The sequence below is a fragment of the Electrophorus electricus genome, chromosome 12, assembly GCF_041902795.1.
Source record: "Electrophorus electricus isolate QZ-2024a chromosome 12, ASM4190279v1, whole genome shotgun sequence".
NCBI lineage: Eukaryota > Metazoa > Chordata > Actinopteri > Gymnotiformes > Gymnotidae > Electrophorus > Electrophorus electricus.
This window is the reverse complement of record NC_137508.1, coordinates 22,747,757-22,761,987: the sequence shown is the minus strand read 5'-3', so window position 1 is coordinate 22,761,987 and position 14,231 is coordinate 22,747,757. Positions and strand designations below refer to the sequence as shown.

At 46.5% G+C, this 14,231-nt stretch overlaps 1 protein-coding gene across 3 annotated transcripts; it reads left to right on the top strand.

Annotated features, from left to right (window-relative positions):
• Positions 1 to 2,551: 2,551 nt before the first annotated feature.
• lclat1 (lysocardiolipin acyltransferase 1) lies at positions 2,552 to 14,231 on the top strand. 3 transcript variants are annotated; one of them, XM_081725003.1, is made up of 7 exons: positions 2,552 to 2,924; positions 7,658 to 7,718; positions 7,882 to 8,054; positions 8,785 to 8,983; positions 9,107 to 9,253; positions 11,418 to 11,534; positions 12,664 to 14,231. In XM_081725003.1, the coding sequence occupies exons 2-7, from the start codon at positions 7,691 to 7,693 to the stop codon at positions 13,167 to 13,169; spliced, it is 1,170 nt and encodes a 389-aa protein (XP_081581129.1). In that variant the 5' UTR covers positions 2,552 to 2,924; positions 7,658 to 7,690; the 3' UTR covers positions 13,170 to 14,231. The 3 variants fall into 3 exon arrangements, with proteins under 3 accessions (XP_081581129.1, XP_026862859.3, XP_026862860.3); XM_027007058.3 differs by lacking the exon at positions 7,658 to 7,718 and having other exon boundaries at positions 2,553 to 2,924; XM_027007059.3 differs by lacking the exons at positions 2,552 to 2,924; positions 7,658 to 7,718; positions 7,882 to 8,054 and adding an exon at positions 8,418 to 8,498.

Sequence of the window (14,231 nt, the reverse complement as noted above, 5' to 3'; positions counted from 1 at the left end):
TGCAGGTTTTATAATGTATTATTATGGTTATTGATACACTGACCCTCTTCCATTCACTGTCATTGATATAAATAGGCCACTGTCCTCTGATAAACCTCCATGCTTGGAGAACCTGATGGAAAAAATTAACTCAGACACAGAGAGAGAGAGAGAGAGAGAGAGAGAGAGAGAGAGAGAGAGAGAGAGAGAGAGAGAGAGAGAGATGGGGGGTGTTATTCATAGTTCTACTATCTTAATATCTACTGTCTGTGAGTTCCTGTCTCCTGAGTGGCTAAGTAGCTCGAGGACAGGACAGGAAATGGAATCCTGGAGATTGGAATGCAGATTCTGGAAAGTAATGAATAAAAATAAATTAGAATGCATCACTCCTCTTTTCTCCTCTCTGCTCTTCTCTTCTCCTTTTCTCCTTCCATCCCTAGATCTTCTACACTCCCAAAAAGGAGAGGGCATAGGTAACAAGAATGTTAAAAAACAACAATCCAGTCCGGATTCTTTCCAATAAAGCATCGTTAAAGTGCTATCAATAGCCTGCTTTTAAAAGACACAATGTCCAGAGTCCAAAAGAAAACATTCTCTCTACCATTTCTGACTTAGCTACTCCCATGTCGCCTCCCTCTTTTTTGTCAGTCACCACACACACACACACGCACACACATACGTACAATGGTACAAGGTTACACTCTCATATACTCTGTGCGTGTCTGTATGTCTTTCACAGTCCATTACAGAGAGAGAGAAGCACAGAAACAGAGAAATGCCACTGTCACTCAAATCAATATTTGAGCGAATATAAAGTCAGCGTCTTATACAAACTCGCGTTGGCCTAAATTTAAATTCTCTGCCTCTAATCTCACCACAGTGAATCATTGTGTTTGGGATAACATACTGACTGTTTTCCCAGGCAGGTCTCCATATACTCATCAGCAGCATTTTAGACGACCGTTAAGCGGCACACTTCTTTGCTGACGGAAGCTCAGCAAAGAGAATTCTGTGGGGAAAAAAAGATGAGCAACTAACATGCATACACATCAGATAATGTAAGAGGGTGTTGAAGCCAGCAGGTGAGGCGGAATAAACAAACAAACTAAACAAAGAAAAATACATTTAAAACATACGCCCCCCCCCGTCTGAATTCCTACAAGCAGCCTTTGTCTTACACCGAACAGACCATCCACCGTGCTCTCTGTTACGTGTGCGTTATTTTGCTCCTGATCTCGGTCGTGTTCGGGGGGTGGGGGTGTGGGGGGCTAGGATTAGTCCCGATCCCGTGCCGTTGAGTGCCTTTGGCTTTCTGCAATAGTTGCTCTGGTGAAAAACGCAAGGCTAATGTGATCCAACGAAGGCAAAGGACAGAGATGCCACGGCAAAAAGATTGAATGGGAAATTAACTCCGCTCTTGTTGGTGCAGAGGACTTGATGGAGTCCACAGGGGAGAAAAGAAAAAAGGTCTAATGATTTGGAAACAAATAAACACACAAAAGAAACTAAGATAGCAAGAACAAGAGAGAATAAACAGTTCCAGTTATAGTTTAGACAGTCTGTGTGTTTAGGAGAGCAAAACACAGTATGCAGTAGCGACACCCAATGTGTGTCATCTATCTTGAATGTTTGTGGTCAATACCTCTATTGGCATTTAATAGTATTTGCTTATCAATACATTCACAACAGTTCCTAAAATAAATGGTTGTTGCATTAGAAGAATTGCCAACTTTAGTCCTGTGTTTCTTCTTAGGCCATGTATGGCAACCTAACTGCCGAGCCCCAGCCATTTTTAACATAGTTTTTAATTATGCGATGATTTTAGTTAGTTTCACGTCGGCTTACACTTCAGACACGGCAGACAGAAGAGTAAGCTGGCATTCTTGGAAACTTCTGAAACTTTGGTTTGACCTCTCAACACAGTGACCCTTAAGCAGTTTACACATAAACTCCTCAATCCCTTCAGATAAAGCACATGCCATAGAGACCAGGTCATGGAAAGTCTTGAGTCTGACTAGGAGTGCCCCCCCCCCATCACCAAACACACACACACACACACACACACACACACAAAGACATCCTTTAGTGTTGAGATAATGTGATGGCAGGATTGGCCCCTATTAAAAGGGTTTATTTGTTGAGCTGTCCATTTTTCCATTGCCCTTACAAGGAGCTCTATGATAACTCATAGAAGTCCCAGTTATACAGCCACTTTCAGACTTCCATTTGATGTTTGGATGAGATGGCAAAACGTGTCCTTCGGCAAGAGCAAAAAGATATTTGCTCAATGTTACTTAAACATCTCCAACCCTTCCTACACATACAGCCATCATAAAGGTGTGAACAGTCAGCTTCTGAATTATATTATTACAGTGGGTGTGGGGAATTAGAGAATACTGAGCTATTAACTGTGGAATGAGAATACCAAGTTATATGTGAAGTAACTATTCAGACAGAAACATTTTGCTTCTGACGAACCCAGGCTCCCAGATGTACCAAACGGCGGCCCCTACTGACCAAGCGGCGGCCCCTAACGACCGAATGTACCAAGCGGCGATCCGTACTGAGTTGAGCGGTCATTCGAGTTAAACGAGAAAGGAGCACCATGGCGACCGGAGCGCGCCGAACACCCTCCTTACATTCCGCGCCCTCGGCGTCGACACGCTTGACGTTTTGTGGCTAGCTGAGTACCTCGGGAGCTCGGTTACTCTCGGTCGTAGTAAACAGCCACTGTACGCATACAAACAAAAGGATGTTTTGATTTGATTGCCATCTTGCTCCTCGATGCTAGCTCGCTAGCTAGTTCGCCGTTAGCGTGTGGCGCTCGAGTGTGCTGTTGTTAGCAGAAGCTAGTTAGCTAGCAGGCTAATATTTTTAGCACCGGGTAGAGAAACTCGGACCGCCCTTGTCAACGTCAAGCTGGAGACCAGCTAAAAGTGATACGAGTGAGTAAGAAACATTCCGTCAGATGCACTGGCTTCCCAAATCGCCAAATCATGATGTGCTTTGTCGGGAGTGAACTGCAGTAACTAGCTAACCTAGTTACTGTGTAAAGAGCCAGGGTCTCTTGGATAAATAACCGACTTGGCTTACACGAAGTTTCAAACATTACCACAATAGCTGTTCTGTACATTTAAAGTTAGAGTCAAAGTTGGTAAATTTGAATTAGTTAGCGTCATATAGCTAGCTACCTAGCTATAGCATGTTGTTGCCGGTAATAGCTAGCGTCAACAGCTAATGAAACAATCAGCTGCTTGTCAGGTGTAGTAGACTCCCAAATATTAACAGGAACAAAGCTCCTCCTCCCTTTTTGGGGTTATTTTACAACTACCTTTTAAAGCATCGATGAGTTGACATGAAGTATTAAGAATAGGTTAAGCAAGGTTAGCAAGCTGAACTACATTCAGTAGCTGCATGTAGATCTTAATCTGAGATCTTAAAGAATCAAGACAGAAACGAGAGTAGTGTCTTTTCGATTGTCCCAGTGGGATCACTAGTGAGTTTTGATTTGCATTTGGCTGATTTGCATTTGGTTAGACAAGATTCTCCTCCCTTCCTGTTTTATTTTAGAGTTGGTAGGGCAAAGTAAATATGCTGCTGTTCAGTATGTTTTTGAGTTGCATGAGTCCATTCCCTAAAGGGCTGTTGAACAGTAAATATTTATGTCCTTTAACCAGCTGGATCAAGCGTGCCCAAACCCAGTTCTGTAGATCTGCGTCCCTGCACTTTAGTTTCAACCCTACATTAATGCACCTGATCCGGGAAACTAAGGCCTTCGGTTACATGTAAATATTAGAGCCAGGTGTGATGGAACTAAACTCTGCAGGACAGCCAATGCTGTAAGGGACCGCACATGGCGGAGTAGGTTTATGATGTTGCTTTGATCTTGGTTGATGAACTTAACCCCACGAAAGGGCCTTGTGTGGTATTAATGATGTGAAAGAGTTCATGGTAGCTTGTTAAGAACCATTAGTGTTTTATTGTTCATTGCTGATAGCTGTTATTGTCCTTGGGCAAAAGGGCGTGCAGATATGAGCAGTCTCCTCATTAACTAGATTAAGGGACTGGAAAATAGACTGACTATTTGATACTTTTATAACCCAGATAATCCTATAATGCAAAGTGTACAATTCCAGGTGTTGTGTGTTCCTCAGTGACATACATTCTGTGCAGTATTCCGGTCTGTGTTCACTTAAAGGCCAAAAATCCCTCATCAACTCTTCTTATGGTTCATCTGAGGTGATAGATGAACCCAACCCGCCTTGTAATGGCTGTCTGTCCCCCATCAGTGGTTAGGTGTGGCTCTGGAACCAGATATACCCTGCCTCTGGGGAATCTAAGATGGGTTTTTGTGTGAACATAGTGTGGTGCAGCTAGCTGTCAGAACAGACACCTGTTCAGTCTTTTGGATGATCTTTACGTTTACATTTAGCTGATGGATGGTCTCATGGATTGTGCAGTTTTAATTGCTGTATGCGTCAAAGCCTGTTTCGTATGGTGGATGGCCAGTTCTGAACCTGGTTTGCACATTTTTAGTTGTAATAGATCGTCACACAGGTTGCATGATCTGACTGATCGCATGAGCTGATGGATCACATTTGATCACATCATCATCTAGTTTTCAGATGATCTCATCTAGTATGTTACAAAACATTTCCCAATTGCAATGTAGTAATGGAATCACAGTGCAGTGTTTCTGTCCTTGTGGAGCCGTATATTAACATGAAACAGGGATCTGCAGTTACGTGTATCTGCAGGCTTGCAACCCCCCCCCCCCCCCCCCCATCTCTGTGGCTGGAAGAGTGAGCAGTTCCATGCTTAAATCTCACCACCATGTAACAAGGATTAGTGATGTAATCACTTATCAGGAACCAAAGCCGGAGCTGGATTTGCTCACCCCCATCGCTTGGAAGCTCGGATTCACTAAATCGTTTGACTTCTGATGCATTTTCCCTCCTGTCCTCACTACCAGAGAAAATCCACTCACAGGCCCCAGCTTACAACTCCATTAGCCAAATGAAGCACTGTGTTGCAAATTCCACACACACAAATATCAGCTGCCCTTTAATCTGGTGGAATATGTTTATAGGTTTATAACCTATAGGTTTTGTCCTCCAGGGTTTTTCACCCTAAAAGTTGACTGGTGGCTGCTTTTTATCGTTGTCCCTCAGCAAGATGTTTACGCTTGAGGCCAGGATGCATTTCTGTAGGGAGGGTAAGGCCCATGTTTAAATAGCTGCAAGGCGTGCGTCTGCTTAGGTTAACGCACACCTGGTTGGTTCTGAACTTATTGTGCTAATAATCTTATAGGTTTTCTTCTGCAACTAGTAAATTGAAAATAAATGAGTAGTGCTTCAGAGCGTGACATAGGCTTGTGTGAACGTTGAGCCTCCACCGTGCTGGAGTAATGTTCAGCCGTCTGGACCGAGGACCCACCATCCCTTTACCAACGCCCTCTTTAGATATTGTACTCATGTGGCACAATGGAAAAAAGTAATCAAAGCATAGTTTCCACTCCTCCTACCACACGCTGTCATCAGCGCAGACAGTAATTAACTTTGAGTGCGTGCCTGCATACGCACGCGTGTGTGTGGGGATGTAGTTCCGAACGAATGGAGAAGGGTCAAAGTCTTTCTGTTTTTTCCACTGTCCCTCAGCAGATTACAGAATAGGTTGACCGTGGCTTCACAGAGGGACGCTCTGACGCCACCTCTAGCACGAAGTCCCGACGGGGTGGCTCAGAGCCTGAAACCCTGGGATACTCAGCCTAAATTTACGAAATGGGAGACCACAGGCAGGGGCTGGAGATGGGGGGCTTTGGAGGCGTGGGGTCGGCGGAGGCGGTCTGCGTTTGATAGGCTTTCAGGCTGGCTGTGACCCATGTCTTCACATGAGCAGAAATGGCCCAGCCAAAGAGAGAGAGAGACAGGAATGATGATGATGATGCTGCACTCAGCTGAGCCCAATAGGATCTTGGCCGATCCATGCTCAAACCATGAATCGCCTGCACCAGTTTTCATAGTGACCTGTCATTATGAGAATGGAAAGTCTTGTGTTATTCTCCTGACCTCATGCAGACAAAAACATAATTCCACTGACACACCACTTTGCACTGTCCAGATGCCTCCAATGGGTGTGTCTGTGTGAGAACACACTTGGACTTACTGTCCCATGCGTTAGAACGCGTCTAGACTGCACATGTTTTTTACTGAGTCATCATATTTGCCCCTCTTAAATTTCTTATTTTCCATTGTTGGGTGGAAATGACTGTGTGTTTCTGTAATAACCCCACCTGTGCCCAGAGTGCTGAGTCATGGCTCAGTGGGCAAACGAGGGCGGGGCAAGAACGCAGCGTGTGCGTAAAAATAGCTTGATTAATCAGTGTTCTGAAGCTCCTCTTGACCTGGGGCAGGTGTGCTGGGATGCGGGGGTGGGGGAGGGGGAATGGTTTAGGGCCTGGAGCGAAAGCTTTCTCCTCTGAGGTAGCAGAGCTATTCCAAACTGCTCTGCCTTATTCTGAGATTTAAAAAAAACAAACAAAAAAACCCCTCAGGATTCAGAAATTTAGCCTCGTCTTTTCCCTGTTCCATCACAGCCAAAGCCCGTCGGAGCATTCGCTGCTTGGCTGGACTGCTGTGCGGATGATGTGTTGTAACACCTGCTCATATAAGCGGCTGTATACGTTAAACTGGGCCTGTGACGAGGAAGCACTTTCGCCTCTCTGCAGTGCTGGCCGTTTAAATGAACGCTTCTGCCAGCATGATGCTTTACAGGGTTGGGGGAAAAAAAGTTCTAACACTAGTCATCTACTTCTGCTGTGCCCCATGACACAGCGAAACTATGAGTTATCGGTTTATTGGTTTATAGGGTTATCTACAGTAACGATGCGGCGCACGCCACTGTTACTCAACAGTTTTGGCTTGAGAATTTGTCTTCTAAACTGTGTGACTAAATTGGTTGTTTGGATCTTTTCTTTCTGCTTCCAGTCATTGGCACTGCCATTCCAAACATTCCATGTATAAATTCAGGCTAAAGGCGTTTCCAAATCGGTGCCGGCACCTATGAAACTAATCAGTGGTGGGGTGTGGGTTGGGTGTCAGGGTAATCCGGATTAGTTTCAGACAGTCATAGTAGTTGAACTTGAGCTGGGTTACATCTGCCTTTTTCACTGTACTGGAGGAGAGTTAGACTCCAAATGGAGAGCTCACCTCCCTGTCTCCAAGGCTCTGCTGCTTTCCTGTGGCTTCTGGTCAAAGGCCCTCTTTCCAAACTCTGGTGACCTCCAAGTAGAGTATCCTGCACTTTGCAGCACCACCCAGTGGTTCTGGTTCTGGGTTTAAGACGGCTGCTTCTGCACTCGTCATGCTCTGTAGTAGCCCTGGTGCTGTGGTTCATGTTATCTCTAGTTCCAGACTTTCGCCCCGTTTTCAGATCTGGGTGTGGGTTTTCAGAAGGTTATGCTTTATGGTTACCCATGTTCTGTTTATTTTTGGCTGCTGTTGCTACTCTAAAGCTTGACATGTTTAGTGTGTTTTGGTAAACTTTCAAGTGGGACAAGCAAAGTTAAGGATTTGGAAGTTGTTTAAGTCAGCATACGAAGGTTAGGATGTAGATGTGGTGAGGCTATTTCAGTCTGTAGTGTAGTCATGTATAAACACTGAATTTGTCCCTCTGCCAGTGCATTTGTAATATTCATGGCTCTGAGGGGAAAATGGTGTCTAGATCCAAGTCTTGTGCAAGTAAGTGATGCAGGTAGTGATAAATTGTTGGTCATTTTTTTACAATTATCACAAATGGTTAACCTTTCTGGTTTGGATAGCTAAATAAAGCTCTCTCTCTCTGTCTCTCTCTGTCTGTCTGTCTCTCTCTCTGTCTCCCTGTCTCTCTCTCTCTGTCCCTCAGACATGGCTGCATTGTCTATCCAGGGCCTGTACTTCGTCGTCACCCTGTTCCTGAGCAGTTTCTTCGGCAGCGTCTTCATGCTGGGCCCGGTGCTCCCTGTCATGATTCTCACGCCCGCCTGGTACCGCTGGCTCACGGACCGCATCGTGGCCACTTGGCTGACGCTGCCAGTGGTGCGCTCTCGTCTTCACCACACACACACACACACACACACACACACACACATATTCATGTAAGCGCATGCACCTCTTTAAAGCTGACACAGCTTGTGTGCATGTGTGGCTGCTTGGAACCGCGGCAGCAACCCAAGCGACTGTGGAATTCCGTCTGTTGGCCCCTAATAAGATTTTTTTGATTTTTTTTTTAATCCTGGCATGACATGGTATCTCTTCCCCCCCACCCCACCCCCTTTTTTTATTGCTCTCTTTCTGCTGCTCTCTCTCTCTCCCCCTCTCTCTCTCTAGGTCTCTCTCTCTCTCTCTCTCTCTCTCTCTCTCTCTCTCATGCATGCTCTCGCCCTCACCCTTTGCTCACTCCATTCTCTGACTCTTCACCCATCACAATGCATCAGTGCACTGAAATGGATATTCATAATTAAATTCTTTACAGAATCAACAGTTAAGGGCTAATCAACAACACTGACACCCTCTCACTCTCATCTTCCTTTCTCGCTCTCTCTGTCTCATACTCTCACTGTCGCTTACTTTAGCATTCCGACTCTCTTCGCGCATCACAATGCTTTATTTAAATGAATATTACTGTTACCTTTTAAAAGCAAATGATTTACAAAATTAACAATTAAGTGTTGATCAACAATATTTACCCTCTCTCCCACTATTCCTCTCTGCCCTTTTCTCCTTCCCTTTCTCTCTCTCCCTTCGTCTCCCTCCCCGTCCCCCCCAGGCACTGTTAGAGGTGGTCTTCGGCGTGAAGGTGGTGATAACGGGCGATGGCTTCGTTCCCGGGGAGCGTAGCGTGATCATAATGAACCATCGCACGCGTCTCGACTGGATGTTCCTCTGGTGCTGCCTGCTGAGGTACAGCTACCTCCGTCTGGAGAAGATCTGCCTGAAGGCTGCCCTCAAGGCTGTGCCAGGCTTTGGTGGGTGAGCGCGCACACACGAATGCGCTGAGCACCGTAGCTTGCATGTCCGTTTGACGTCTGGGTCTCCACCCTTATTTGGATGCCTTGACTTGGTTATCTATTTGTGTGTGTGTGCGCTAGGCTGGGCAATGCAGGTGGCTGCGTTCATCTTTATCCATCGAAAGTGGGAAGAGGATCGGCGCCACATGGCCAACATGCTGGAGTACTTCTGTGATATCAGGGAGCCAGTACAACTACTCCTCTTTCCTGAAGGCACTGACCTTACTGGTGAGACACGCACACACAGCAGGTCGTATACTCCTAGTTCTTTTCAGGCTGATGGATCCACACACCGATGGCCTCTTCACACAGCTGATCGTAGCTACATCTAAAAGCACTTGCTTTAAAACTACCAGATAGTCAGATACTGAGCGTTCTATGCAGCAGATTTCATTCTATTACACAGGAGCCATAGACCTGGTACAGTTGTGTGTGCGCGCGCTGGAGCCGATCTCAGACCTGCTGCATGTGTGGGTCAGCCGGAGTGGGTCAGTCAAGGCTGATCTCAGACCTGCTGCAGGTTTGTCGGTCGCGGCTGATCTCAGACCTGCTGCGGGTTTGTGTCGATCGGGGCTGATCTTAGACCTGCTACGGGTGCATGTCCGCCGGAGCCGGTCTCTGACCTGCTGCTAATTTGGTGTTATTGGGAGCTAAGCAATCACAAAGACCTGCATCCTCTGTGGCTACTGCTGTAGACAGGGGTGCTTAATGCAAAATTTTGGTACCTGAAGTGTGTTTGGGGTTAGCAGAAAGAATGGAAGGAAGTGGGCTTAATCAGTACCGCTTGTTTCAGCATGGCTGACAAATGGAGAACATCTCCACAGTTACTTTGTTTTGTGAATAACGGCTGGAAAATGTCACTGGGCATGTATTTAGATCCGCCCACCATGACAGAAGTGTATGATTTTGCTGCATTGGCATGTTTTGAGGGATTCCGGTTAGCAGACAGATTTGATGAAGGAGCAGAATTAAAGTTGACTGTTGTATCAGCGTTTAAAACGCACCCAAATTCCACTGGAATGACTAGCCACCACAGGTTCCACCCAGAGGATCATACTTGTGAAAGGGTTAAAAAAAAAAGGGCCCCAGCACTGAGAAATGTTAAGCCAAGCTTGGGTCATTCTTTTTATAGCTGTCTGTGGCCCCGCTCTCTCAGGGTCTGTCTGAAGATGTTCAATTCCCTTATTAAACTCAGCTTCACAGGAGATTTCAAGACCTGTTCAACAGTGACATCTTCATTTTAGCGGCATTAGCTCTCTCTTTCGCTCTCACTCTCTTACTCTCTCTCTTACTCTCTCACTCTTTTGCTCTCTCTACCCTGCTCCCTCTCTTTCTCACTAGTTGGGCTTTTAATTTGCTCTCTGGGAGCCCAGGGGGATCAGAAAAGCCCGATTTAATTGCTCATCAAGAGGCAAGCATAGGTGTGTGTGTGTGTGTGTGTGTGTGTGTGTGTGTGTGTGTGTGTGTGTGTGTGTGTGTGTGTGTGTGTGTGTGTGTGTGTGTGTGTGTGTCTGTGTGTGTGTCTGTGTGTGTGTGTCTGTGTGTGTGTAAGTGCGAGGATGAAACTCGTCAACCTCTATTGGAGTGAGTTCGACCCTCACTGGTACCGGAGAGGACTGTGGCTGCACTTCAGTTTTTGCTATCAGTAGCCTCCATAAAATGACTGATCAGATAAGTGTGACATTAAAGGGTTATTAGAAGGCTTATTACCTGAATTAACATCCTGACTGCATAATGCTGATTATGGCGTAGTTAGATTTATTAAGCTCGCTCTTCTTAAAACATGGGATGTCACAAAGCAGCTTTATGCATTTTTGGTCCCAGTCCCTAACGAGCAAACCCGTGGTGACAGTGGCAAGGAAAAACTCCCTCGAGGAATTAATGAAGAAACCATAGGAGGACCAAGACTCAAGAGGGGAGCCGTCCTCCTCAGGCAGCCCAGTGTATAAACGAGCCGTCCTATACGAAACGGCAAACTTCCACAGCATTCCAAATGGTTAAATACATTTAGTTCGGTTCAGTGCAAGTGTGGCAGTCTTTCCTTCTCTAGGGTGGAGCTGTTACTGCATCCATTACAGTAGATGGAGTAGGTGGAGGGAAATGGCAGCATCTGAAAGGTTGTAGCAAATAAGAAAAGGTCTCATGATCAACAGAAAATGAACTGGTTTTATTTCAAATCCGGATGTCTGAGTAGCGTTGAAAGGAAGAAAAAAAAAAAAAGCACTGAAGACTCATGCTTGTATGTTTCATATGTTTCAGCATGTTTATCCCTACATTGGTATTTGTCTGTCATGTTTGGTAGTGGCAGGGGACGTGGAGTTGGTCATGTTGCGGCCCGTTTACTGATGTGAGGATTGGCTGCTCTTTGTGAACGTGTGCTGTTCCCCTGCAGACAACTCCCGTGCCCGGAGTGACAAGTTCGCAGATGAGAACGGCCTCCCTCGCTACGAGTATGTCCTCCACCCGCGCACCACTGGCTTCACCTTCATCGTGGACACCCTCCGGAAAGGTCAGAAGTCATTGCGGTTCGAGCGGCCCGAATTGGCGCTTCCACTCGTTGAATCAAACGGTCATCAGAGTCAGAGATTGTTTACATTTTTATAGTGCTTAGCATTATTGCAGTGTTTTCCCTTGTTGGATTTAATAATTGGATTTAATGAGCATTTACATTTTTTTTTTTTTTTTTTACAGTTTTTGGTCTTTGTTTCATGTCATGGTTTGGTGGCACACTAGACTAGCCCCCCCCCCCCCCCCCCCCCCCCCCCCGCCTCCAACCTGGTGGTGTTTGTCATTTGTAAGTCTCCTCCATAATTGCACATGTAGGTGCCCTCACTGGTTTCCTGGGCTGCTATTCACACAGCACTGCTGAGCACCTCAGTGTGAGGGCACATGGCTGGCATTTGAGCCTCATCCTGTCTGCGTTGCGTGCAGCGTTTTACCGTGCTGCCAACCAGAAATATTGTGCTAATCCAGGCAGTATTAACTGTATCTACTGACTGAAGCTCAGTGGTCTTTCAGAGTCCACGCACACACAAAAACACAAACACACACACACCCTCGCACATGCTGTAATGAGGTAAACATGGCACTGCTTCGAGCGAGTCTCTGAAGCAGACGGATGTGAGTGATATTAATGCACCACTAAACAGGTGCGTCGACCTCCCTGACGTCACACACATTAAACCCTATTCCAAGAGCTGATGACAGCCAAGCGTGTGAGTGTGTGTGAAAGAGAGAGCGACAGAGAGCAGGCAGAGACATGTCATCCATTAAACTATTCATGCTCGTCTCCATGCCTGGTACTCCTCTTATGTAGGCAGACTGATGGTGTTGCGTATGTGTGTTGTGCATGTTTGCGTGCTGTAGTGGAGATTATGAGCTATATTTGTGCAGTATGCACTTAGGTGCCAGAAGTATACACTCATGCATGTGTTATATTAAGCTGTAACTGAAAATGTGTACTATTTTCTGCTGTATATGGCATACATGGTATAGTTGTTTATTTTGCCAAGCTTACCTTTTTGAATCCAAGTGACTCATTGGCAGACCTCCTCGAATCAATGAAATGTGTGGTTTAAGCTGTGTTGCCATAGATATGCATCAAAGAGCTTCACCCGAGCTCTTCCTATGTTGCTCAGGCGACAATCTGGACGCGGTCCATGACATCACCGTGGCCTACCCGGAGAACATCCCGCAGACGGAGCGCCACCTGCTGTCCGGCTCCTTCCCGCGCGAGATCCACTTCCACGTGCAGCGCCACGCAGTAGCCTCATTACCCCGCCAGCCCGAGCTCCTGGAGGCGTGGTGTCGCGAGCGTTGGGCGGAGAAGGAGCAACACCTACGGACGTTCTACGCGGCCCGGCCGCCTGCCTTTGCTGCACCCGAGGCTCGCGTGCCGCCCTGCAAGAGCGAATGGCGCGTGGCGCTGGTCAAGACCGCCTCGCTGTGCTACTGGACCGCCTTCATCGCCCTCAGCACCGCTGGCCTCTGGTTCTGGGCCCCGCTGCGCTACTACTTCCTGTTCATGGTGGTCTTCTTCCTGGGTCAGCAGAAGGCGATGGGAGGGTTGGAGCTGATCGAGCTGGCCTGCCATCGGCGGCGGAGGGGCGGGGCGATAGGCGGAGCTAGCAGCAAGGAGGAGTGAGAAGAGACCCGGTGAATGTGGACGCAAGTGCGGTGGGGGGGTGGGGGGGATTGTGGGGGGCAAGCGTGGAGCTGAAGAGTGGACAGAAGGCCAGGAGAGTCCCCTGCTGGCGCCGCTGGCGAACTACATACAGCAAACTCAGCACTGCTGCCTTCTTCCATGTTCCTTCGTTCTCTCGGAGGAGAGAGGGCACGCTTCCCTGCCACCTCAGCGCTGCACGCGTGCATCGCCTGACGGGGGAAGAAGACACAAAAGACTTGTCCTCCTGTGCTGGACGGAGCACATATAACCACTTGCAGCCATCACTGCGCATGTGTGTGGATGTGAGGGAGCGTGCGTGCACATGCATGTGTTCGGTTTTACCTGCGTCTTTCAGACTCCAGTCAACATTCATCCCGTGTCTTCATTTCGTCTTTCCCAGGGGCTCTAGTTTTGCTGTTTTCTGTCATCCATTTGCTTTTGAGTCATGTTGATCTTTTTATTTTCTGTTTAGTAATGTTTCTTTATATCTTGGACATCTTATATTTGTTACAATTCAGTGCAGTCAGTCATTACTGCTACAGCTTTATTTTAAAATAGTTTTAATAATGTTTTTACTGTAACCCTGCCCCTTTTCATTTTTCATTTATGTGGTATGAGTGTGGAAAACAGCCATAGCCCACAGTTTTTGAATAAGGCACTATTGATTGTTACCATATGTTCCTTAGACCTCCAATGTAGCTACAAACATCACTGTAATGAGGGAAAAGAACCTTAATGTGAATATGCACTTAGAAATTGCATCTCTTTGTAAAAAAAAAACAACAAAACACTAAAAAACAACAAACACCGATAAACACCTTGTCTACTGTGGAATTGGAGCAGGCTAAAGGATGACTCTCTCTGCCTCTGCTCTACCCAGAGGACACAGGCAGCGAAACCTGTTAATCTTGTCCACACAGAACAGGGAGAGGACTGACATTGAGGGAATAAGAACATCCGTGACACGTCAAAATGTTTTTGCAGCTGTATTTTTCTGTGTTTTCTTGGGCAAATTCAATATAAATGGCATATTTAAAGTTA